Genomic DNA, 26,195 nt, shown 5'->3' on the forward strand with positions numbered 1-26,195 from the left:
TCGGCGAGAGTGGTGCTGACACCACGAGCGGTATGATGGCACGCTAGCCACTCCGTACGGAAAGGAGAGAGAGCAAAAGGAGCTGCAGCGGTCCAGAGGATAATTAACTAGTTGGGATTTGGTGTGTCTTCCGAAAGCAGGCCAATGTTCACTCTTTTTCCGGGTCTGTTGCTCTTTCAATATCAGTTTCTTTTCTGCAGGAGAAGAACAATTTGGATTTTGAATACGTGTGGTCCTCCATGTTTCCTTCTTCAAACTCGGTCGGCCCGGTTTTATGATACCACCAGCAACAGCCGTGAGCTCAAAACGCCAAAGGCGGAGCAGTATAGCCTGTGGCGTCCCTTTACCGAACTTAACGGTGGTGACCCGATTCGACATGTGACCAGCCAGATGTCACTGTATTTTTGTACAATATCATACAAACCGTTGATGAGGCCCATTGAAAAATTGATTACCTGATTGGCTTCAAAGAGATCCATCCCTGGATCGGATAAAATAAAAACAAAAAGATGACTTCTGTCACTGCTACTGCAGAATATAACGAGACATATCGCTTTGCTTTAGATGTTTAGAATGCATGAATTTGTTCATACCTGTGGGATCTTTTCTTGTGGTTTTGCAAAGTGTCCATACAAGCACAAGTGTCCCAATCCCAAGAGCGGTGTTTGACAGCATCAGTGCAATAACAGGGTTGGACTCAAATCAACTGTTTGGTCGAGAGAACAGCGTCTCCTTTGAAACATATGAAATTAACAACGGTATTCAATAATAGCCTCTATAAATGAAAACATAGAAACTTTGAACCACAAATCTTACTTTCTTAAATGACAACATTCATAAAACCGGTGCTGGATATGAAACATACATTTTTTATTTAACTTCTAACACGAGAGAATATTTCTCGAACCTGGTCATAAGTAAGCTAAAACTTGAAAAGCTTATTAGCTTTAGGACAGCCAGTAGCAATTATTGCCTGCTGGTACTGAGATTTTAATTAATTTGATCTATACAATATCAGGAAATGGTGACAAATGTTTAGTATGTTTGCTTGGAAAAGGACCAACAATGAATCGATTATCAAAATAGTTGCTCATTATATTTCTGTCGATCAATTGAAGGAATCGTTCTTCCTTTCAGATCTAGCTGGCTTTGGACTTAATTTGGGGTTTTACAGCATTGTTCAATATGGACCTAACATTTTCTCTTGGACTAATTGTCCAAGAATTTGGACTAAAACGCTACATGTATAGTAGGGGTGTTGAAATTAAATTAATTAATCGAAACCAAATTTGTTAGACCAGTGAAGATTCACACTCCTAATTTATATTGACGGTTCCTGTCTTACTGTGAACAATAATCCTGGTCCCGTTTCCAAACAGCGTCTGTCCACATGAAGTCAGGACACAGTAGAAGGTTCCAGCATCATCAGAGCTGAGGTTCCTCAGGAGAAGCTCGTACACACAGCTAGTCTCTCCACTCTCAGTCCTCCGGCAGCTCTTATTTCCAGAGTAGTAGATCATTTGCGGAGCAGAGTGATGAGAGTTTTTCAGCCACGTGACACTAATGTGTTCTGCTGCACAGCGGCCAGTGTGAACAGAAACAGCTGAGAGTCACAGAGTCTCCTGGCTGGACGGGTTCAGACTCCCGCTGCTGGACGCCAGAGTCACTGATCGGGTTCGTACCTTGGGGAAGAAATCAAAGAACCATTTAGCTCACATTCAGCCAGTGGTGGAAGACGTATTCAGATCCTTTACTTAAGTAAAAGTACTAATGTAAATGTTGCTGTTGTAAAACTATGTGACATCAGGAAAATGTTATTAAGGTATTAAAAGTAAAAGTACTCAATGCAGAAAAATCCTCACATTTTAGAAACTTTACAGATAGAGTAGGTATAGACCACTATCATTTACAAAGACTCAACAATTCCCCACGAGTAAGCATTTTGTGCGAGGAAAAACTTCCTGTTTCAATTTGTAAAGTAACTAAAGCTTTCAAATGAATGTAGTGGAGTAAAAAGTACATTATTTCCCTCTGAAATGTAGTGGAGTAGCAGTAGAAAGTGGCATGAAAAGGAAGGACTCAAATAAAGTACAAGGACTTCAGTGAATGTACTGAGTTACATTCCACCACTGCATTCAGCTAAACTTATCAAAAAATGTTTTAATCTTAAACTGTGGAGAATAAATACCTGTTATCATCAAAAACGTTCCTTGTCCAAACTGAATGTCTCTTAAGTCCATCACTCCACAGTAATATGTGCCAACGTCTTGCCACGTTGTCCTCGGGATAGTCAGAAAACTGCTGATGTGGTCCGATTGGACTTCATAACGGTGTGATTTCTCTTTAAATATTGTCAGATTATATAAAGTATCCGTGGAGGCCAGCAGCTGAAGTCTCCTCTCAGTGTTTAGTGTGTACCACACCCTGGTTCTTGCAGCGCTTTTAATGTTACATGTAAAAGTAACTGTGTGTCCTAGCTCTACTGCTTGGAAAGTATCCGGCTGAGAGACGTCAAGCCGTGCTTCACCTGAAAGATACAGAAAAGAAACTCAAAGTCACTTTGATGTATGGAAATCCTCATTAGAAAAAGACCCAACAGGTGGAATTTGAGTTACTTACACACAGACCAGAGCAGGGAAATATGTAGAAGGCACACGGTCATCTTCTCAGCTTGCATCCCCATCCTTCACACATCAGGTCTGACAAAGTACCAGCAGTGTCAACACTCTCACCATGCAGGAACATACGCTGCTGACTGTTGTCTGATTGGTTCAATAGATTCATCTACATTCACCTGATTGGCTGCTTGGGAAATCAAATAAGGTTGGTCACAAAGCAGCGGTAAAAGCTCCACTAGACATTAGATTCATGTCATCAATATAGCAGTAACCATTCATATTTTTTTATTTTAGTGTCATCTTTAGCTGTGCTCAAAATCAAAATGTAATCTATCTGTCTGTTTACTGTATCTATCTATCTCCATTCGTATCCATAAACGAGGAAAGGTAATCCATACAATTTAAGTGACAAAATTAGGAAATACAATAATATTAAATAAGAGAAAACAGTTGCTTTGCCCCAGTGCTGTTGCTGTAGTAAGTTCAGCTGCTTTTCTTCTCATATGTCCTGAAACAGGAAGAACAGAAGGTTACTATACAACCACATCCTTTTCATACTACATCTATTTAAAAAAAAAAGCACCTGTCCATCATCAGTCTACTTGAAAAGTCTGTCTCTGTGAGACATCTTTACAGATCTGGATAGACATGAGGATAATGACTGTAACAACTGTGGCAGCAGCATTAGGCTTCAGATTTTCTCCAGCAGTAATCATGACATACCAAGTTATATGTCTAATACCTGGATCGATTCGGGTATTAGACATTTTTACACACAGACCTGAGACCTGTGGTAGTGAAACAAGACTAGACTAGTAGACTATAATTTAGTCCCAGTCTGACTCAGGTCCTGGATCAAGTCTTCCTTAAAACTGATTGGACCTGTGTACCAAGGGCGATTCCAGAATTGTTTTTAAAATTGGGGTGGCACAGTGGGGACCAATAATCAGTCATATTTAAGGTGGGGGTGCGGCCCCCTAGTATCCACCCTGCTGTGCAGACATCTAGCTGGTCCCCCTGCTGCTTACAGTAATCGTGATGTTCCTTATTATTTTGTCATGGACTGGAGATAATTGTAAGTGTTACTGGTCTGGCCTGCAGTCCAAAGATGGAGAACGTAGATCAAATGTAGCAGATATTCTCTCTAACTGTTGAGGGATTCAGAAGGGAAATGTTACTGTAAAAACTTAGAAAGTTGGAGTCCTTTAGTAGCTGTATGGTTACCAAGCCACAGTTTGATTCAAGCCGGGGACCTTTGTTGCATGTCACATCCATCTCTGCCCTTGTTTCCTGCCTACGTCTGCACTACTGTCAACTAAAGGCAATAAATAAACCACTGTCTTATCTTGGGAAAGGTCCTTGTGACCGAAACAACCAAATATACAATGCAGAGGTGACAAGTGTGTCAGGAAAAAAAAAGAATGTTCAAATGTGTCAGCAGCAGCTTCAAGCTGTATGCACAAGGTGCATTCAGACACAGTTTTGAGTGTGGGTCACCTGCACATTGGCAGTACGCAGAGCCATAAGACAATAAAAAGTAGAAGAAAATAGACTCAAAGTTTGAAATTACACTGTGGGTCACAGTTGGGTGTTGCTTAAGTAAAATGTGACCCAGCACGTGGCTTGTGTAGACGGCTGTAGTAGAAAGGGGAGAAAGAAAAAGTACGAAATAGCCCTTTTCAACCTTAACAGGAAATGAAGGTGGGGAAAGTGATTAATGAGACACACCTGTGAGCTGGGGGAAGCATGGAGGAGAACAGACAGAGGAATGAGAGTGGCAAAAGAATGAAATCACTAAAAGTTGAATCCAGTTTTGGATATTTTTTCTGAAAAAAAGAAGAAGAAAAGGAAAAACAATGACATAGTTTATAAATGGAGTGGCAGATATTCCAAGAACCGGCTGGATTTACCAGACTTTTCCTGGGCAACAATGTGGTGCTGGAAGTGTGCTGATCCTTTGAAGCGGGTTTGGATGAAATCTCCAGATGGGATCGTGGACTTCCTTGATTCGGTTGGACCTACCCAAGTCAAGATAAGTCTCATCTCTTGCAACTTTCTTGGCTTCTCATATTCTACTGCCTCTTCTGTTAATGTGCATTAGCCCTCATGTTCTGCCAACGCCAAATTCCATCTGTGTTTACACTGCTCCTCAACCTGATCTTTTCCTTTTTGGACTGACCTAATCTGAACTGCGTTATTTTCTGAACATTTCCATCATGTTATATTATGTCAGGGCAGGAGACAACATGATCACATTATGGAGCAGGGCTTGTGTTCTAACTATTATAGAGTATTTTCATATTGCATAAATTGTTTAAGTATGCGTCTATGAAACCGTCTCGGAAAGCAAGGTGTGTGTGTGTGTGTGTGTGTGTGTGTGTGTGTGTGTGTGTGTGTGTGTGTGTGTCCACCGTTCATCCAATCTACTTTATACTTGGAGGGTATATTGCTGGGTACCCAAAGGAACTTGTTGTTTGGAATTTGGAGCAGTTTGGACAGCGTTGAATATTAATAAATATGAATGAAACTAAGTGATGGCACAAGAAGCTTGCAGCTTTAAGCTGCAGGGGCATTTACTTAAAGGCTGTTCAAGGTGAAGCTTTCAAGTCTAATAGAATATTTGAAAATGTAATATTTTCTGAGTAAAATCTGTAAATCAATGTAACCAGTAACATTTCTCTGCCAGGTAAACTTACATAGTAGTAAAATGTTCTCTTCTAAAGTACAAGTACAAAGTAAGTCATTAGTAGTACAGTGCATTGACTCAAATACTGTACTTAAGTACAAATGTTGAGGTACTTTACTCAACTTTTCTTTTCAAACCACTTTCTACTTCTACTGCGCTACATTTCAGAGATAAATATTGTACTTTTGACTCCACTACATTAACCTGACAGCTTTAGTTACTTTACAAATTAGGATTTTGCACACAAAACACATGTAGTTTATAAAATCTTATGAATTAAACTACCCAACAATATAACAGCCTACAAGTCCAGCTGAAATAATTAGCTGATTAAACACAGAACAGTTTGGATTGTTTCCAGTTTCTAAAATGGGAGGATTTTTCTGCATTGAGTACTTTAGGTACATTTTCCTGATGATACTCACATACTTTTACTTAAGTAACATTTTCAATGCAGGACTTTTACTTGTATCAAAGTATTTTTTACAGTGTGGTATTAGTACTTTTTACATAAGTAAAGGATCTGAGTAGGTGAGTTGCATATTACGTGCTATGAGCGCCTTGTGTGAGTTATTTCAGGGTACAGTGGATCTGGAGAAAGCTGCAAGCAGCAATACAGGAGGCCAAGCAATCGGCCGGGGCACTGCACTAGTGGAGCAAACACACCTTAGTCTATACTGTAGGTGCGAACTGAGAAGTACTGATGTAAAGACATCCTGCCTGAAACCGCACAGACGCCTGACATCTCTCTTTACCGTTACCTGCAGAGAGCTTCTTATATCTCTGGGGTTTGTGGCAGCATGTACGAAAAAAACAACAACCTACAAAGAATGTTCTGTGGTAACTTTGGCCTTCTGTATGTACTGGACATGTGATGTCAAAGGTGCAGGGCTGGTTAGAATAATGGAAAGTCTCAGAGTAGCTAAGCCAAGCAGCACAGCAGAGGTGTGAGTGTAGTTCTTTCAAGTTGTGCAACAAGTGGTATGACAGTGGAAATCAGTGAATCTCTCCGGCAGTCAGAAGACAAGTGTTTTATTTTCATTTTTTTCAGTGGAAGAGCTGAGCTTTTTCAAGGCAAGGCTTTATAATTATTTAATTTGCTGAAATCATAAGCTTTAAAGTTTCGGGAAAATTCAAATGACCCTTTTGTCAAATGTCTTGGTACACAGAAACAAAGTACAGACACGTGTCCAGCTCTACTGCTTTACACTGGATTACACGCATTCAGTCATGGTGCTGTCCCTCTGTCTTCTTGATGTGTTGCCGCTGTGATCCCTTAAAGCGCGTAATGAAGGTTGTCTGCGTCTTCGCGTAACTGGTGACAAAATATAAAATGGTTCATCACTATTATTAAAGATACAGCCCAAGAGGGATGTGAAACACGGCAGGTGTCATGAATGGATAGAAAATGATACTTACCGCTATGTTGGGAGTAGAAGTCGCTGAAAATGTGACATTACATTCTGGTTGTGATACACAAAATGAAAGCCATGTTATTTAAATGAAATATGCACTCCAATACTTGCAGTCAGATTTAAAGAGTAACAGTTACCTGTACATTGGCAGCTTCTTTTGTTCACCTTGTACACTGAGAAAGCCAGCAAAACACTCAGGATGGTGGTGAATGCTAAAGCTGCACTCAATAAATAAACCCAGACAGGAGAGTCCACCTCATCTGTAGAGAGACGGACACCAGGAGATATTAGAGCTTTTAGATGTCTTCTCAAAGTTGACTATAGGATAGGTGTGTATTTTTTTTCAATTATGTCTTATATACATAACCATGCTGCCATTCCCATTTGTACATTGAAAAGTTATTGGTTATTTTTCCTCCTAGTGTGCTAGCCACAAAGAGATCTCTTCAGTCATTTTGATGTAATGAATAGTGGACAGAAACACTTCAGCAGTGCGACTTAGACAAAACAAAGTGGGTATCTTCCAAATACAATACTTGATGCCGACATGCCGATTGAAATACATATTGGACAGTTTACCTCCAGTGAAGAATCCTTCAGGTACAAAATCCCTTGTTTATCTTCCAATATTAATTGTTTTAGTAAAAAAATCCCATCTTTGGGTTTCCATGGAAATTATTTCCATGCTGAGCTGTGGCGAAGAGATACTTGCTAGAGAAGTGTAGGCATGTTGGATGCAAAACACCAGCAATATTCTTTTCATGCAATGCCACTTGATCAGGCTAACTCAGAATGCTGAAGCCTCATGATGGCTTGGGCTAAACTTTGGAATATGTGCACGAAACAAGGACTGTAGATTTTGTCCCCTATCTCCCACTGTGGAGTAGCACTAAGGAACCGCTTCATGGTCAGTAAAGACATGAAGACAGTATAATGATTACAGTGAGCAGTAATTCCCAATGCCTGCATTTGAGTATTGTAAGAAAGACTTAAAAAATACACTTAGAAAGTTACTAACCTTCTAAGTCCAGCTTGGTCCCGTCTCCAAACAGAATGTATCCACATGAGGCAACAGCACAGTAGTAAGTCTCATGAGAAAGATTCAGACTCTTCATCGGCAGGTTGTAGACACAGGTGTGTGTTTGTGTGTTGGGTTTCCTCTCACACTGATCAGTCCTGCCTCCATGGGTGTAAATGAGTCCTGGCTGAGATTCTTCAGAGTTCTTGAACCAGTAAACACTGTGTTCTCCATTACAGGTCCCAGTGTGTACTGTACAGTTGAGAGTCACAGAGCCTCCTGGCTGGATGCTCTCAGATGAAGACTGATGGACCGTAGCTGGGACGTTTAAACCTGAACCTTTTACGTTGACTGTAGTACCCTCACAAAATTCAAAGTCATATAAGTTGCTCCCAACGCAGTAGTAAGTCGCTGAGTCTGAAATTTGCAGATCTGAAACCTTCAAGTGATATTTATCCTTTACTTTGGTCAGTGAGAAGCGTGGATTGTTGTTGAATTCATCTTGAAAGGTTCCATCATCATTATGCCTATAGAACGTAGACATCAGCTTTGGTTTCTGTCCCAGAGTTTGCTTATACCAGTGATACATCACTGCCATTGCATCATCGTCACAGACGCATGGCAAAGTCACACTTTCCCCAGCATTAGGTGAGTAAAAATGTAATGAAGACGGTTTGGAAGTTGTCATGTGAGCTGAGGAGAAAATGAGACAAAGCAAATACACAAGTTCATTTGAAATGTAATGCTAGTATGCTGTTGTGATCTGTATTACAGAATGCATGGAAACATATGGTTATAGTTTAAAGTAAACCACAGGCAATAGAAAAACAACTTACCCATATTTGCCCACGAACAGACATGTGAAATACAAAGCAAAGTTCGGAGGTGTCATCGTGCTTCAAATGCTGTGCGGAATGACTTGAACTCTGTACGTTCTCCACTCTTCACAGAGAAGGCTGTGTTTGATTGGCCAATCAGATTGGGAAACAGTGAACACAAGTTCATTGGCCCCCCCACATTGGCAATGGTGTTCTCATCCACAACAACAGTAATGACAACATGATGCTTGAACCTGACCTTGATCATTGAAACATAAATCACATATTGTGTATATACAATGAGGCCCATGTCTACTAACATTTAAAGATATTGTGACTGATTTACTGCATGTGGGCAAAATACTAACTGTTGTAACTGCTTATCATTGCTTATTGGGAACTACTTGCCACATAAACATAGGCATACAGCATTGGAGGGAACAATTTTCAAGTTATTCAAGAACATTTACCCCAATTTCAAATGTTATTCCTCTGACATTCTGCTGTTTGATTCACAGTTAGTGGCTTTTTCCATGGTCCAAACACAAAGTCAGTAATCACTGGTGTTGGAAGAGACCATTTAGCATCAAATGTAAGGCTTACCGGTCATTTACAACTAGAACTAGACGATGACTGTTCAATATTCTACATTGGGGTCTACTAAAAATGTACAGCATGCAGGGTTTGACATGTGAAAGTGTGTTCACATAGATAGGTACATACTAGTGATGCACGGGTCAGAGTTCTTTAACACCCGCACTCACCCAACCCGTTATGAGATCCAATCCACACTGCCCAACCCGTCAGAAAAAGGATCACTTTTGTGATTTGGCAACATATAGTTGAAAATGTAAAATCCGCAAAAAAAATAAATCAAAACTGACAAAAAAGAAAGAAATAAATGTATAAAATAATAAACTAAGCAATGTACATAAAGGTGCATAATGTTCATCCCAACTTGTTTGCAATGTCTTCCTTGGTGACTATGTAAGTAACCACACAGAGACATTGCTGATTGGCTGACCGTTGACAGTTAAGGAAGTACGCTACACATATGTGTGAACTCCTGCAGGCCATGAATTAAGGAAAGCTTCACTCTCAGGGGGAGTACAAGTTAACATAAGATGCTACTCTGCTATTTTACTTCCCATTGCATCATTGCAGCGTTAACCACTCCCTCTTTTCTTTGTGTGATTATCTGCATTTAAGACATGAGTCTCATTTCACACAGCTGAATGCTCGTTTGCTCTCGGCTTCTGTCTGAGCCGCTGCACGCTGTGGCCCGCTGGCCACAGGCCGCTCTTCCTGTGTTCAAGTATAGGACTGAAGTTTCCACCAGCGGAAACCTGTTCTCACTAGTTCAAACATGATGCACCACAGGAGTCAGAACAACAGTCAAATGCAGAGAGCTGGCAACTTTAAAGGTTGCACCCTCCGCTTAAGGGTATAAATAGACCAGAGGGGATTTCTGAGCATGTTCTACCTGTGTCTGCAATGCTGTGTATTACAGTTTGTTTGCTTTTCTTTTGGCACACACTCAATTCCTTTTGCAGCCTAGACTGCACGTTTGACACCAAAGTGTCCAGCTGAACCTCTTTTTTTCTTCACATACAGTACTGTAGTTTGATTCTTTTGTGTTGTAAGCTCTGCTCTTTCTGTTTGATGTCTTTTGAGAAGCTTCCAGTGGGTGAATGAAAGGCTCTCTAACTCCAGAGTAATGTCAAGCAATGTGACTTTGCAACTTCTCACTTACTTTATTCTGTTGCTAGCATAAATAGTAACTGTTTACTTTTGTCTTTCTTTAGACAAACTCGCCCCTGGTGACGTCCTCACTTATTCAGTGAAGCACTAATATTTAAAAAAAAGCTGTCACAGTCAGAATCAGATTTATTGGTATGACATATGTGTATACATACAAGGAATATGATTTTCGTTTGCTTTAAATGTACATAAAACATGAACAAAGCTGGACAAAGGTTCCCTTACATACAACAATGGCATTTGTAAGACTGTAGTGCAATAGAGCAGAGTGCAAGGGGTGCTGGAATAATCGAACATGTTCCCTTCTATCGTCTTTTGTCTACTTCTGTTTATACTATGCTATGCTACATTAAAGGGCCAGCTTGCTTAAATTACAATCACACATTCTTCCAGCCACCCCAACAGTATGCAATGTAGTTTGGGTTTTATCTGCTTGGACTTTAAATTACGCAGATATATAATTCATGGTGCTACCTATGTGAAGGGGAAATATCATTTTTTTTGTGTTGCTAAAAGCTTTGAAACATAAGTTTTGTTATTCCACAGATCTAGTTGTTCACAACTTTACAACAACTTTATTGGAACTGTTTTACTTTATGGAAAGTTTCATGGACGTGCTGATGGTTGATTAAAAAGTCATTGAAGCCCAAATAATTTTGTTTATTACAATACAGTACAGCATTCATTCCATATTCCTGCCTGACAAATTCGGCCTCTGCAATTGATTTAGTTATTTCTTCAGGGAAAGCATGCCCAACAATAAATGTTTACTGAATTATAACACTTTATTAATTACATGTCACAGAAGTATGTTATTGGATTTGGCACATTCAAGTCCTCAGTATTTAAATGTAGGATATTTTGAGCTGCAAAGATGTGAAGTGGCTGAGTCATAAGGGTCGCATGGCACAGGGGGCCTCGCTGCCCTGGGGGCCTCGCTGCCCCTGGGGGCCTCGCATCTCCCTGGTTTGCAATAATGCATTTTTTTTTTTTTGTACATTCAATAATTTTTTATGCCTGTTCTTGACTCGATGTGCTCTGACTTTATTTATCTTTTTCATTTAAGATGTAACAATGTTACCACGGTTAGATCAGGCGCCCAGCCAGAGTGCGAGCAGGGAGAAACAGCTACAGGAGAGCGCAACCGATTTTGCAAACATGATCGGGTGTTAAGAAAAAAACACATAAAAAACAATAACTTGCTAATGAGGGCAATATTTATTGGACATATTTAGCTACTCTGGTGAAACAAAACAAAACGTCCCGTGATCCTGTATCATAAGTGCTGCAAATCCAGCATGGTACGTCGGACGCTATATAAAGCTGTAGAAAGAACATGAAGTGACCTGTAGCTGGGCTGCCATTCCATAGATCAGACGGCTTATTATTTTGATCTAAATAGTCTGGAATCTCTCTTAACACCAGAATACAAACACAACTATCTTTGACAATGCCTTACATCTATTTTGGTACGTATTTCAGCACCATGGACAGTTCCACGGTACGTCCACATTTAACACAGCAAGGCACATGTGAACACACACACACACACACACACACACACACACACACACACACACACACACACACACACACACACACACAGAGGATATGACTATATAGCTGTTGTAATTAAGTGTCATCCCCGGGTGTGGGTTGACAGTGATTCTTGTGCATGCATGGTATATGTCAACAAGTAGGACCTCGCACGTTAAGTTCGCACAGGGCCTCGCACCACGCTTTGCACCCCACCTGCGCCGGCTCTGGGCTGAGTGCAGCATTAACTATAGTCATGCCAGTGGCAGACTTCTTTATATTTCATACAGATAAAGCGGTCTTTGGTCATATTTCAAACTTGTGTAAATATATACATTTAGGCATTCCTACTCCTTCAGTCTTCATTCTCCCTGGTTTGTCTGTCTTCCCACCTGTCGGTTCTGTTGACAGTATCTGATGTTAGAATAAACTACAGAGTCTCCACAGTAGTTCCCTCTAGCTTGTCTGGTGGGGAAGCATCTAGGGGCCGAACACACAGCTGCATAGGTTACTGTATCAGTAGTCTGTGGAAAAAAAAAGAAAAAGAAAAACACTTGAGACTGGCCATAGAAAGACGTGGTGCAAATCAAACCAACACATTCTTGATCCCTACTCTTCTTGGCATTACTATTTCACTTTCTGAGAAGCCCTTTGGCAGCATTTTTCAATGCACTTCGTCAGAACCTCTTGCTGTCATTTTTCAAAGCACTTTGAAAGAACCTTTGGCATAGCTTTTGAACTCTCTGGGTCTGGACTCCTTGGCGTCACTTGTTGACGTGCAGGGTAAAGCCACTTAGGGTAAGTAAAGGTCGTGGGTGGGGTTAAAACATGTTAGTTTAAGGACACGCAAGATAAGAATGGGACACGAAGCCTGGCCTCCTGGGTGATAGTCCTGTGTTGTTTGGGTTAAAACATGTACTTTAAAGTGACATGTAGGACCAGTAGGGACAAGAACCCCAGTCTCCTCTGTGATAGTCCTGTGTTTGTTTGTGTTAAAACATCTACGTTTAAGAGACAAGAACGGGACACAAACCCCAGTCTCCTGTGTTTGTTTGGGTTAAAACATGTACTTTGAAGTGACACGTGGGACAAGTAGGGACAAGAACCCCGGTCACCTGGGTGAAAGTCCCTATGTTGTTTGATCTATCCCCCACCTGCGCAGATTTTTAAGTATTTAAAACTACCCCCTATCATTGGCGCTCTCATCCTACATCATCTTAAGTCACTGCGGTCAAGATGCTGCTATGCCTGAGGCCCCCAGGAAGTGTGGCGGGCTTTGAAGTAAATTGAACAATAGTGGACCAACGGTGGAATTGCAACTCTGGTCTGTCAGGCAAGACGCTCCAGTGTGTTTTCACTGATACTTGGCAACAGATGCATCTGTAAATCAGAAGTAAAATCAAATCCATTTTTATTTTTTTTGAGCGTCACAATCCCAACGAAGTGACTCCTATCACTATTATTGATTATTAATTTGATCCATTTGGTCTGATAGCATTTGTAATGTCTATAAGAGCCGCATCATTAGCCTAAATGATTTAATCCTCATTCAAGTTAGCGTAGTGCTAAACCAGAAGTAGCTGACTCAGCCGGTGGAGGTCTCTAGTGCACCTGCTCTATGGTCCGCACAGTGTGAAAGTGGCGCCGATCATCCCGTTAATTTTGGACTCGATGAAGGCTTTATGCGCCACTGAGCAACTCTCATAGGAATGAACGGGCCTCCGCCTCATACGGGCATTGTGCGTCGGTATCTGACTCTGAGGGCCACTGACCAGGCGTCAGTATTTGAGGAGTTGGGAGTGAGGAAGGCTTGATCAAACACAAAGGTTACACCAAGCTGATGAATTACCTGATTGCCTTCAGAAGATCCATCCGTTGCCTCTGAAGAAACAAAGAGAAGTAAATTTCAGTTACTGCAGAATGTAACCGAATGTGTTTGTTATTCTGCTGCAGAGATACAGCTGATCAGTACGGTTTGAAATACCTGTGGAGTCTTTCCTCTGACTCTTGCAAAGTTTCCATATAAGGAGGAGTGCCACAGTCCCCAGAATGATGTTTGACAGCATCAGAGCAATCACAGTGGGACTCAGTTCAGATAGTTTGGTGACAGCATTTTCTGCAGAAGAAAATAAACAGTGCTTAGTTTGAACACAAATAACTAGCAGTGCAATATTCTCCATTTAAAAAAAATTTGACATTTGAGTTACATATTCTCTTTAGGTCACTTACTGTTGACAATATCCTGCAGTATTCAATATATATAAAGGGTCAGTTTACCCAAAGTGCAGAAAACATTCCCCTATACATATGGTATAAAGCCTTAAAAAAAGGTTTGGTTTATTTAGGATAGCTGTCACCTCATGTCAATACAGCAGCATAGTATTCCAAAAGATTGCATTCCGTCACAAGAGACTTAAGTTTTTTTTAAAAGTAATCTTGAATATTTAAATATAACTGTGTTATTGTTGCCTTACCCTGACCATTCATTACCCATAGTTTATTTGCCATAACCCCAATTTTTCCCAAACCTTAACCATACCGTAATAGTGGAGCGGCTAAGTGATATAATCGTTCAGTTTATGATACAAGTGTGAAAATTGGCATGAGCAGTCTCCATGGGTCACTTGACAAGAAAATTGTCCGAGCCACTTGAAATTTCAAGATGGCGGCCATTTTTCAAGATGGCGGACACCTTAGTGGAGCAGCTAAGTGATATAGTGGTTTATTTGGTGATACAAGCATGAAAATTGGCATGAGCAGTCTCTGATGGTCACTAGACAATAAGCCACCTACAGCTACTTGAAATTTCAAGATGGCGGCCATTTTTCAAGATGGCCACCATCCAGTGAAGCAATTAGGCTTAAGAAATCATTTAGTTGGTGATACAAGCATGAAAATTGCCATGAGCTGTCTCAAAGGGTCATTTTTTTTAGATAGACATTTATTGATCCTTTCGGAAATTCATCTTGCACCATACAGCTCATCAAATAGACAGACAACAGACCATAACCAACAGACAACAACAAAACCACCAACCCCTCCTGCCTCTCCACACAACCCTAATACACAATCCCAAATATCTCCACATCATACACAAATAGCAAAGTGCAATGTCATTAGCACCAATGGGCTATCAACAATAAAGTGCATCATAGCGTTTTGGTATTATACAAACGTTCAATATTATTACCCAAAAAGGGTCAAGTTATTTTCCCTAATTTATTCAGTAATGTAATGCTGGTAGGAATGAATGATTTGCGAGCCCGGTTGGTTTGTAAGGATGGCACCCTATATCTTCTGCCTGATGGCAGCACCTCATACGCCTGAAATAGGGGATGTAACCCATCACCACAAATAGCTTGCCCTTTCCTCACTACCCTAGCTTCGCAAATTGTGGTCAAAGAACTTAACTGAAGTCCAGCAATCCTGCTGGCCATGTTAACTATCCGGTGTAATTTACTTTTATTTATCACTGACAAAGACAAGTACCAGGCAATGGAGCAGAAAGTCAAAATACTCTCAACAAAAGAGCGATAGAAAAGGACCATCATGTCTTTCTCTATTCTGAACTGTCTCAGCTTCCGCATAAAATACAATCGCTGCAGATCCTCTTTATAGATGGCATCAGTGTTGGTGTTCCATGATAGCTTAGCATCTATTATTGTCCCTAAGTATTTATACTCCTCTACCACTTCAATCCCTTGCGCCTCTATAATCATCTGCTGGTGGGTCGAGCTCCCACTTCTAAAGTCAAATATCATTTCTTTAGTTTTGTTTGTGTTTAACAGAAGACAACTGGACCTGCACCATTCTATAAACTGATCAACCCAAGCCCGGTAGTTGGTTTCATCGTTGTCCCGTATCAAACCTATAATCGCTGTATCATCGGCAAATTTAATGGTAACATGTTCCTGTGTGTTACTCCTGCATTCATTTGTGTACAGGGTAAATAAGACTGGGGAGATTGTACTTTCTTGTGGAGACCCTGTGTTTGTGATAATAGGAGAGGATACGGCTTCATTTACCCTGACACACTGCACTCGGTCAGTCAGAAAGGACTCAACCCATCTGATGAAGTCACTATGCACTCCCAACCGCAATAGCCTCTCCATCATAATGTGAGGCCTAATGTTGTTGAAAGCGGATGAGAAGTCCATAAATAACACACGTACATATCGTTTGGGCTGATCAAGATGACAATAAATATTATGGAGCATATACAATAGGGCGTCATCAGTTCCCCTTTCTGTCCTGTATGCAAATTGTAGAGGGTCAATCACCCTTTGCACATCTCCTAGAACATGTTTTAGGATAATCTTCTCAAGACTTTTTATTACAATTGATGTTAGGGCAACTGGACGATAGTCATTTAAGGTTGAGGGTTTTGCCACTTTTGGTACTGGCACTATCAGTGAGGTTTTCCAGGCCTTTGGAACGTAATGTGTGTCAAGAGACATTTGAAAAAGCTGCCCAAATATAGGGCTAAGTTGTTCCCTATACTCCTTTAAGATCCTTCCTCTAATCTTATCAGGACCAGCTGCCTTTTTTGAATCAATCTTTTTGAAGATTCTATGCACCTCCTCAGTTGTTACAACCAGGGGAGGGCCACCATGAAGATGTTGTCTGATAGAATTACGCTCTAAGGAGAAATCTAATGTATCAAATCTTGCATAAAAAGTATTTAATTCATTTGCAAGGGTTACATCATCTCCATTTGTGTTAATGTGCCTTCTCCTCACCTCCTTCCCTATCATTGTGTACATCCCTTGCCATGCCTGTTTTAAGTCATTACCCCTCATTTTCGCCTCAATCTGTAATTTATATTTATGCTTACACATATTAGTTAGATGCCTTATTTCCCTTTTGTACAACCTTCATCTGGGCCATATTCCCTTGTTAATAAACTTCCTTTTTAGTGCTACTTTGAGTTCTTTATTTACCCATGGTTTGTCGTTGGGAAAAACTCTAATGCATTTGTCTGGAATGACACAGTCCACACAAAACTGAATATAATCGGTCACCACGGAGTTTAATTCCTCCAGATCCCTGCAAGTGTCAAAGAAGGTGTCCCATATTGTACAGTCAAAACAGCCTTTAAGGCTCTCAATCGCCTCGTCGCTCCACTTCTTAATTGTCTTAATTTCGGGCTTGCTGGATTTAAACTTCTGTTTGTAATACGGAACAAGATGAATCACATTATGGTCGGAATCCCCCAGTGGCGGTTTTGCATAGCCCTTATAAGCCTCTTTAATGTTCCCAAAGCATAAGTCAAGGGTTTTTTCTCCTCTCGTGGGACAGTCGACATATTGATAGTAGTTAGGCAGGACTTTTTTTATAGAACAACCATTGAAATCTCCAAGTATAAATTTGGGCGCATCAGGTGCGATATTTTCTAGCTTGGCCACTGTGTCATAAATTATACTTGCCGCGATCTTGGTGTTAGCACGGGGATGGATATATACAACAGTGACAAACACTTGTCCAAATTCCCTGGGCAGATAATAAGGCCTAAATGACAGGGATAAAAGTTCAATATCCTCCGAACAATGAGTCTCTGAGTGTGACATTATTACACCACTCCTGGTTAAAGTAAACACACACTCGGCCCGTCACCTGTGGATCACGGTCCAATCTTATAGGGTCGCTAAATCCTGTAATCTTAAGTGTAGAATTGTCAATAGACTCTCTGAGCCACGTTTCGGTAAAGCACATTAAACAACTTTCTCTGTACTCTGAAAGGTACCTCACTGCAGTCTGCAGCTCCATGAGTTGCTTGGGCAGAGAGCGGGTGTTTGCCAGAATCAGCGTGGGTAGAGGTGGCTTATATCCGCGGGCCCGGACTCGCTGTCGTATCCCTCCACGCCGTCCTCTTTTCCTCGGTGTTTTCGTTGCTCTCCTGCATTCCTCAGGTAGATCGAGTGGAAAGTTACCGCAGTAACACTGCTCCCTCACTTGCCAGAGCTGGTCTCGGCTGTAGCGGAGAATTCCATTTATTGAAGCTGTCTGCCGCGTAGCCCCGTAAAATTTGTGAATGGATGTCGATGGGCAACAACAGGATTGTCAGGTAGACAAAGAAGAGTCCTGTTAGATGCATCTTGCCTTCCTTAAACTTCTCTCCTCCCTCAGCACTTTACCAATCTATGCTGATGTTGATAACTGGGTTTGTGTAAAAAAAATAAACAACGACGACGAACTACAAACAAACAAACAACAAACATTTCTGACGTGCTGCAGGCACTCATCGCCGCTGTGCAGCGCCGGAAGTAAGCAAGAAACCGCCCACAGCCACTTGAAATTTCAAGATGGCGCCCTTTTTTTTCAAGATTACCACCACCTAAATGGAGCAGTTAAAGGGATACTTCACCGATTTAGCATTCAGCTTTGTATCAGTAGAAACCCGATAGTATTTCTGAATGACCGTGCCTCCCTCCCTCATGTCCCCCTGAGACGAGAGATTTCTGCATTTGGGGCCTGGAAAAAATCTTCCGATGACGTAAAATGACGATTTTTGCGTCATTGGAAGTTTGCCACAGCAGGCAAAGGACTACAGCCAGTAGTAGGATCTACTTCCGTATGTTTTCAACACGCCCACAGGGGTTGGACTGCCGAGTCTGGCCGAGGTATTCCGAATGAAAACGACTGTCAGCCATCTTGAATCTTCGCTAAACAGGCTTTCGGTTTTCAGCAGAAAACATTTACAACAATTATCTGCATTCAAACTACCGGACGTGTGTACCACCCGGATACATCGGTACAGATCGGAGAATATGGAGGAAACGTTATTACAGACGGCAATTATCGGCACACTACGTGAGCTTCGCCTGCCGCGGAGACCAGCGGTGTCGCTCAATGCCGCTAGCCGGCTAGGGGACATCCTCATCGGCTAGGTGGAAAGCTAACGCTAGCTGTCCACCTGTCCCAGCCATCCTGCTTGCAAGTGTCTGCTCATTAAACAACAAGCTGGACTACATCCTCCTTCAACGAAAACCCCAACCCGTGAGTTCAGTGACTGCTGTGTTTTTGTTGTTGTGGAAACATGCCTGAACAACAGTGTACCGGAACCGGATTCTATCTACCTCAGGCTGGCCCGGCCCGTGGAGGTGGGCTGTGTTAAACAGACTGGTGGGGAAAAAAAAAACCCACCAAGCAACGGCTAACTGGTGGTGGAGCTTGTGAAAAAAAAAAAAAAAACAAAAAAAAAAAAAAAAAACTGTTAAATGCCGACCATTAGACATTCCACGCTAATTCACGCCTGTGTTTATACTCTGTGTTTAGCTACACCAATGCTAGTATGCGTTAGCTGAACCTTACCGGATCCTGCTTGCAAGTATGCGCTCATTTAGACCACAAACTGGACTACATCCAACTACCGACACTCCCAACGTGAGTTCAGAGACTGCCGTGTTTTTGTTGTTGTGGAAACCTGCCTGAATAGTGTACCGGACTGTCCAGCTACCAGGCCTGCTAGCCCTCCGAGCTAGAGATGCTCTGTCGCCAGGTAAAAGAGGTGGGCTGTGTTAACACCGAAGTGCGCACGAAATGTGGTGATTTGTATCCATTTAACTGCTAACTGCTGGTGGAGTTTGTGACTGTTAAATGCCGACCATTCTACATTACACACTAATTCACGGCTGTGTTTATGCTCGGTGTTTACAGCCCACCAAAGGCGCCTAATGCTAGTATGCGTTAGCTGAACTTTACGGAGCCTATAAAGTGTGTGTACTAAATGTAGCCTGTTTCGTATGTCGTTTTTATATAATGTCGTTTTTATATATGTTAAATGTGTAACACATCTTGAGTCACGATGAAACGTTTCGTGTATATGGTTGAAATGACAATAAAACACGCTTGAGTTGAGTTGAATACCTCTGTCGGTCTGTCAAGCGGTAGGCGTGGCTTGGGAGTGGACTCAAAGCAACGAAGCAGGTGCATTCTGGGATTTGGTGTTTTTCATCCATATAAGACCAAAACACATTTTCTGGCTTTTCTCGGCCTAGAAGGCACCAATTTCAATTTTTTTTCACATTTCTACTACATAAGTGACCCAATTTAAAGATATATTCAGCTTTCCAGCGGTGAAATATTCCTTTAAGCGATATAATTGTTTAGTTAGTGACATAAGCATGCAAATTGGTATGAGCAGTCTCTAAGGGTTGCTTGACAAGAAAACACTCTCAGCCACTTGAAATTTCTATTTTCAAGATGGCTGACCCCTGGATCCTCAAAAGATAAATTTTCCGATAGAAATGTATTGTTTTTTTTTCATTAAGGACGATTTGGTGTCATTTTATTTTATATGTTTTAGATTATTCTAAAGAACAACTTTTAACGCATCAAAATACAGTTGTGTCGATTTGTTGATTATAGATAGATTAGACAAGAGTGAATATCTGCACTACCAGGGCATACTGGTGATATATCACTGTTGTTAAACTCAGAGTGGGGTTCAATGTCAGCTAATTGTAAAGTTAGTATCCCAAATGCTGTCTAATCTACCCCAAAACAGTTAGATAGCCGCACCTGAATTGACAGGTTGTGCCAGCGCGGGAGAGCCGAGCCAAGGTTAATGGGGTTTTAGTTAATCGGATGGTATACAGATCGCACGGGATATTTAAGGCATGAACTTAGTTGTATCCCATACATCAAAGTGCTTGGTAAAAGGTGGTAAAAGGATAAACCCTCGGCCTCTGCCTATACATTTGCTGCAGACATGGCAGAAGCCATCATAACAGTTGAGAAAACTAACTGGGACAGATGTTTCATTTGTCAGCAGGACACCAAGGAAAAACTCATTCATCCGAGTTTATTCAACAGAGAGCACGATCGTACTAGTTATGATACCATTGCAAGAAATGTTCCATTATTTCATAAGATCAATGCTCTGCCTATCTTACAAGCTGTAAACTTATGTTCAATAACACAAAGCTGGAAAGGGCCCAAAAGAGAGCATCTACTGCTGCTAAAGACACTGAAGATACCAAAGATATCCATGTCAAGAGGCCAAGAGGATCCCAGCCCTCGAAAGCTTTGTGCTTTATATGTGAAGATGAGAGTGCAATGTCCCCCTTACGAGAAGCAATGACGATGAAACTTAACGAAAGAGTCAATGAACGTGCCAGGAATCTAAGCGACATGAAGCTCCTTGCAAAGCTTATTGTTGGGGATGTTGTTGCACAGGAATTTAAAAACCACCCTGCCTGTCTCGTTGGACTGTACAACAGAGAGCAAGACCATCTTAATGCCATCAAGCAAGAGCAGAGCCTCAAAAGCTCAGCTTTTGACTGGTATCCCTCTATTTGTTCAGAACTTGTCATCTACATCACGGACATGAAGACCACAAGTGACGGCACGGATCCAGTTATATTTAAGCTTGCAGATCTAGCCTTTCTCTACAAGCAACAACTGCAGCAACTTGGTGTCGAATCACCAGATGTGAATTCAACCAGACTGAAGGAGCAGCTGCTTTCTAGCATACCTGAGCTAGAAGAACACAAGGCAGGACGTGATGTACTGCTTGGATTCAAGAAGGACATCAGCTCTGTTCTTTCTGATGTTTTCCGGTGTAGGCCTATGGCTCGGCTTCCCCTCGCCACATCGGCGCATCATGTTTTATTTTGTCACCAGACTATCACTGTGACATTTTCAGTTTAGTTCCTTAGTATTGTTTGAGATACTTTCTGTTTGTCATGGTTCCATGGCTGTGTCAGCCAGAGTCGCTGTTGCCTCTGGATCTGTTCTTATTGACATTCAGTATTAGTCATTGCTCAATTTTTTGTTTGGTGCACTGTCCGTTCAGAACCACAACTGTGCTAATTTATTAATCTTATTTTTGTTCCCCCACCTCTCAGTATTAATTTCACATGTTTAATAACTGTTAGTTTAAAAAGAAAACTCCCTTGTGACTGTTACCTTGTCGTGGTAAGGGAGCTTGTGTACCTCAATGAACCCTGAGAGCTATGCCGGTGGGAGGCAACTCCTGACAGTCTTTACCAAACTGGACAGGTCATGGATGAGGAGTCAGACAAAACACAGACAAACTACCTCTCTTGACAGAGTCTTTTGAGGAACCCAATACATTTCTATGAGAAAATGTATCATTTAAAGATCCACATGGCGGGCGGCAGTAATCCTGAAAAATTGCCGGCATCTTGAAATTTTATGTTGCTGTGGGCGGTTTCTTCTCAAATGACCCTTTGAGACAGCTCATGGCAATTTTCATGCTTGTATCACCAACTAAATGATTTCTTAAGCCTAATTGCGCCACTAAGGTGGTGGCCATCTTGAAAAATGGCAGTCATCTTGAAATTTCAAGTAGCTGTAGGTGGCTTATTGTCTAGTGACCATCAGAGACTGCTCATGCCAATTTTCATGCTTGTATCACCAAATAAACCACTATATCACTTAACTGCTCCACTAAGGTGTCGGCCATCTTGAAAAATGGCCGCCATTTTGAAATTTCAAGTGGCTCGGACAATTTTCTTGTCAAGTGACCCATGGAGACTGCTCATGCCAATTTTCACGCTTGTATCATAAACTGAACGATTCTGCCAAACATAAGCACTTAGCCGCTCCACTATAAAAACACTTTCCATCATTGATTAATCTGCTGATTATTTTCTGGATTAATCATTTGGTCAATTAAATATCAGGAAATAGTGTTGACAAATGTTTCGTATTTTTGGTTGAAAAATGACCAACAATGAATCGATTATCAAAAAAGTTGCTGATTATTTTTCTGTCGATCGACTTAAGGATTAAACAGCCAATCGTTTCAACTCTAGCTGGCTTTGGACTCCATATTGACGTACATTTTTTCTGTGTTCATGATTTATATTATTTGCTAGGAATTGGAAGTTCTTTGGACTACAACTCTACATGTATAGTTACGGTTCCTGTCTTACTGTGAACAATAATCCTGGTCCCGTTTCCAAACAGCGTCTGTCCACATGAAGTCAGGACACAGTAGAAGGTTCCAGCATCATCAGAGCTGAGGTTCCTCAGGAGAAGCTCGTACTCACAGCTAGTCTCTCCACTCTCAGTCCTCCAGCAGCTCTTATTTCCAGAGTAGTAGATCATTTGCGGAGCAGAGTGATGAGAGTTTTTCAGCCACGTGACACTAATGTGTTCTGCTGCACAGCGGCCAGTGTGAACAGAACAGCTGAGAGTCACAGAGTCTCCTGGCTGGACGGGTTCAGACTCCCGCTGCTGGACGCCAGAGTCACTGATCGGGTTCGCACCTTGGGGAAGAAATCAAAGAACTATGATCATCAGCATTATGTTCACATTCAGCTGAAATCATGGTGCTGTCAGGAGAGAGAATGAATACCTTTTAGCATCAAAAAGCACGATCCAAACTGAATCTCGTTTAACTGCATGACTCCACAGAAGTATGTTCCAACGTCTTCCCATGTTGTTGTAGAAATGCTCAGATGGCTGTTGATTATGTCAAATTTGACTGAATAATGGCGCTGAGAATCGTCAGGAAATATACTCCGATTAAAGAAATGATTGAATGCTGCCACAAGCTGCAGTCCCTTCCCTGTGGTGAATTTGTACCACACTCTTTTTTTCAGGTCACTCTTTATGTGACATTCAATAGTAGCCGAGTCTCCGAGCTTCACTGTTTGGAAAGGAACAGGCTGAGAAATTTCTACCGCACCTGAAATATACAGACAGGATGTAAGTGTGTGTCTGTGTGTGGACGCTCAGGAAAAGATTACACAGGTGGATGTCTGTTACTTACACAAAGGCCAGAGCAGGAGAACATTCACAAAGTAAAGCCTCATCTTCGTCGGCTTCACTGGTCCGGCTTCTCCTCCTCAGCAGTTCTGACTGACTGAAGCAAGAGCAGCAGCACACTTACCAGATTCACCACTTGTCCTACATTCTGCCACCTCCGTCAGGTCTGATTGGTTCATCATCCTCACCTTGCGGAATATGATTTGCTAGTTCACATCTAAGCAAAAAACCCCTCCACCATGGCCCGTTTTACATCAAGATGTGTTGGCACACTGTCTCTACAGTCTGCTTGCTCTGTCTATAGAGACAATAAGGCATGGCCTGTTTTGATATTAAATAAAAGCAGGTAAACCACAATGAGGTTGGCAAAATGGAAACTGCAATTTAGATGCATACTTTCCAGAAGAATGGAGGGAACTGAAAGTGTGTCTACATGCAAAAGGCTGGTAAGAAAGAAAATGTAAGTATGGGTAACAGATCAAGATATCTTATATCTATGTAACAGTGGCTGTACCATAGTACTTGGTTGCACTGACCTGAATGTGGTGAGCCAAGGGGAGAAATAAAACCTTTTAGAAAGGGGGGGGAAGAAAACCCCCCCCGCTGCATCTCTTTTTTTCCAGAAACTGTGACCTTAGTTTTTTTTTTTAGAGGGACTATTTTTCAGTACAAATTACTTCCACTTAAACCTGTATCAGGAACACTATTTTATGCTTCTGCTGATTTTTTTTAAATAAATTATTCTTTTCCCCCCTTATTGCGGGGAAGGCAGAAATCTCGAGAGTAATATTCCAAAACTGGGACCCATCGATTCATCTACTTGGTAGATACCATTTGATGTAAACAATGAATTGTGTTTTTTGTAATTTGTTTGTACTCACTCCTAATAAATGCAATTTCTGATAACAGACGGCTTGACGGAACATTTTGAAAATTTGAAAAAAATATGTATTTGCTTTTTTGTTGACAATTAATTGAGAAGATTAATACTACTACTCTCTTGTCTATATGAACTGCACTATTTTACATTATTGTCAGGTTTTTTAGAGCCTCCATAAGGCAAGGCACTACACAAGAATAGGGTAAAGATAATACATATCACCATTCAACTTTCCCAGTTGATTACTTGCGTTAACATTTTTATTATTACAAGTTTTTTGAAATTGTAGTCTTTAATATGCACATTAAGCATTATCTAATTAAATCTGCGATAATTTGCATACATTTCTAAAAACAGTGAACATTGGATGAATTCTTGTTTCATGTTGTTGACACATTAGTCAAAGGTTTTTAGGTCATTTTGGATATCTTTTGCCATGTTTTTAGGAATAAAATGTTATATAAATCAAGCTTTGGATAATATAAGAACAAACCCCTCTGTAAAAACCTTGAATGTAGCGGCATATTAGCCTGGGAAAACCCTGATGAACTTCCGACAAATTTGAGATCTGCTCTGCAACTCAGTCTGGCCAAGAGCCCATTCAAGCCCATTTCCGATTTTTCCAAATCGGTCAATCACCACTTGAGGCGGGCTTTACATGATGACGATAGCGCAGCGACGGAAAGCAGCTTTTTGTTTACCTTCAACCTGGCGGCCACCGAAGCGCAGCAACCCTTTGATGCCGCTGTCGCTGCTACGTCACCCAGATCGTTGGTCTGATTGGTTGAAGGACTATCCAGCACCCAGAGGCATTTGAGCTGCGTCCGTTGGTGACGCCCCTTTGGAAATGGGCTGTGAATGAAATTTGTCCAGACCCACTCTCAGCTACAACTGAGGAGGGTCTGGTGGTGTCAACCAGGCCAGCAGCATCATATGTTAGTGCTACTAAAGTAGACTTCTCGCTCAGAGTATGAGAAACAAAACATTTTGAGAAAACAGCCTTTGGTTGTGGTTAGGTCTATTTTCTTCGGACCTTCTTAAAAACAGACCGTCGTAAAACCCCAATACCGTTAATGCAATTACATTAATGCAGTTAGACTTATTATGTATTAATTTAAGTTTTACAGATCAGGACTCGAAAACCCCAAACAGAAGACAGTCACAAAGTATGAAGATGATAAAACATAAGTTAAGTGTGTTTCTGAGCTGTTAAAGTCGACCGGAGAGACGGATCAAAACTTAAGAAACTTAATTTATATTTACACATGACACTTACAACAACTGTATATTGATTTTTACATTTTTTTTTTATTATCATAAATGGCCAAATTAAGAAGATTGTTGAGGGAACAAATGGGGTGTAAACCTATGCAGTCACTGCAGGAATTGATAAACTTTTTAGGAAAGGAGGCCACTTTAGGAAAAATTTTTGGTGTGGGAGGGAACCAGAGGACTTGGAGTAAATCCATGAAATCACTGCATGGAATATTTACCAAATTAAGAAAGTGTGTATGAGGTGAGGGACTCCATGCTACAAAAATATGACACCACAGTATCACATCTGGGTGCTGATTTGTTCTTTCAGGGAGTCCTGTTGTCTGCGTTTGTTCTCTGTCTTCAACCTTATCGCCGTACACTTCCCCTCCAGAGCTTTTTCTTTGTCCGCCTTTTTAGTAACCTTCTCTAGTTCTTTATGAAGGTTTTTATTCAGCCGGTTCAAGGTG

The 26,195-nt window shown here is 41.2% G+C and overlaps 2 protein-coding genes and 1 pseudogene across 2 annotated transcripts; all 3 read right to left on the minus strand.

Moving 5' to 3' along the window:
• Positions 1-182: 182 nt before the first annotated feature.
• LOC120573554 lies at positions 183-2,787 on the minus strand (annotated as a pseudogene).
• Positions 2,788-6,580: 3,793 nt separating this feature from the next.
• Positions 6,581-8,675, minus strand: LOC120573555. The gene is made up of 5 exons (XM_039823344.1): positions 8,574-8,675; positions 7,738-8,430; positions 6,857-6,979; positions 6,724-6,767; positions 6,581-6,619 (listed from the first exon to the last, which is right to left on the minus strand). The coding sequence occupies exons 1-5, from the start codon at positions 8,575-8,577 to the stop codon at positions 6,581-6,583; spliced, it is 903 nt and encodes a 300-aa protein (XP_039679278.1). The 5' UTR covers positions 8,578-8,675.
• A 3,483-nt stretch (positions 8,676-12,158) lies between these two features.
• On the minus strand, positions 12,159-23,227 carry LOC120573556 (signal-regulatory protein beta-2-like). Its single transcript, XM_039823345.1, has 5 exons — positions 23,179-23,227; positions 22,754-23,089; positions 13,837-13,968; positions 13,702-13,733; positions 12,159-12,376 (listed from the first exon to the last, which is right to left on the minus strand). The coding sequence occupies exons 1-5, from the start codon at positions 23,225-23,227 to the stop codon at positions 12,215-12,217; spliced, it is 711 nt and encodes a 236-aa protein (XP_039679279.1). The 3' UTR covers positions 12,159-12,214.
• Positions 23,228-26,195: the final 2,968 nt, after the last annotated feature.

Source organism: Perca fluviatilis, chromosome 14, assembly GCF_010015445.1.
Source record: "Perca fluviatilis chromosome 14, GENO_Pfluv_1.0, whole genome shotgun sequence".
NCBI classification, from domain to species: Eukaryota; Metazoa; Chordata; class Actinopteri; order Perciformes; family Percidae; genus Perca; species Perca fluviatilis.

Bases quoted from the DNA above. Each gene is read 5' to 3' on its own strand.
- LOC120573556 (XM_039823345.1), bottom strand. From the start codon at position 23,227: ATGCAGTTAAACGAGATTCAGTTTGGATCGTGCTTTTTGATGCTAAAA. The intron at 13,969-22,753 runs GTAAGACAGGAA...TTTCTTCTGCAG, and splicing joins GACCAGGATTATTGTTCACA to AAAATGCTGTCACCAAACTA. The intron at 12,377-13,701 runs GTAATTCATCAG...TTTTTTCCACAG, and splicing joins GATCTTCTGAAGGCAATCAG to ACTACTGATACAGTAACCTA.
- LOC120573555 (XM_039823344.1), bottom strand. The intron at 6,980-7,737 runs GTTAGTAACTTT...GTCTCTCTACAG, and splicing joins GACCAAGCTGGACTTAGAAG to ATGAGGTGGACTCTCCTGTC. The intron at 6,768-6,856 runs GTAACTGTTACT...TATCACAACCAG, and splicing joins AAGAAGCTGCCAATGTACAG to AATGTAATGTCACATTTTCA.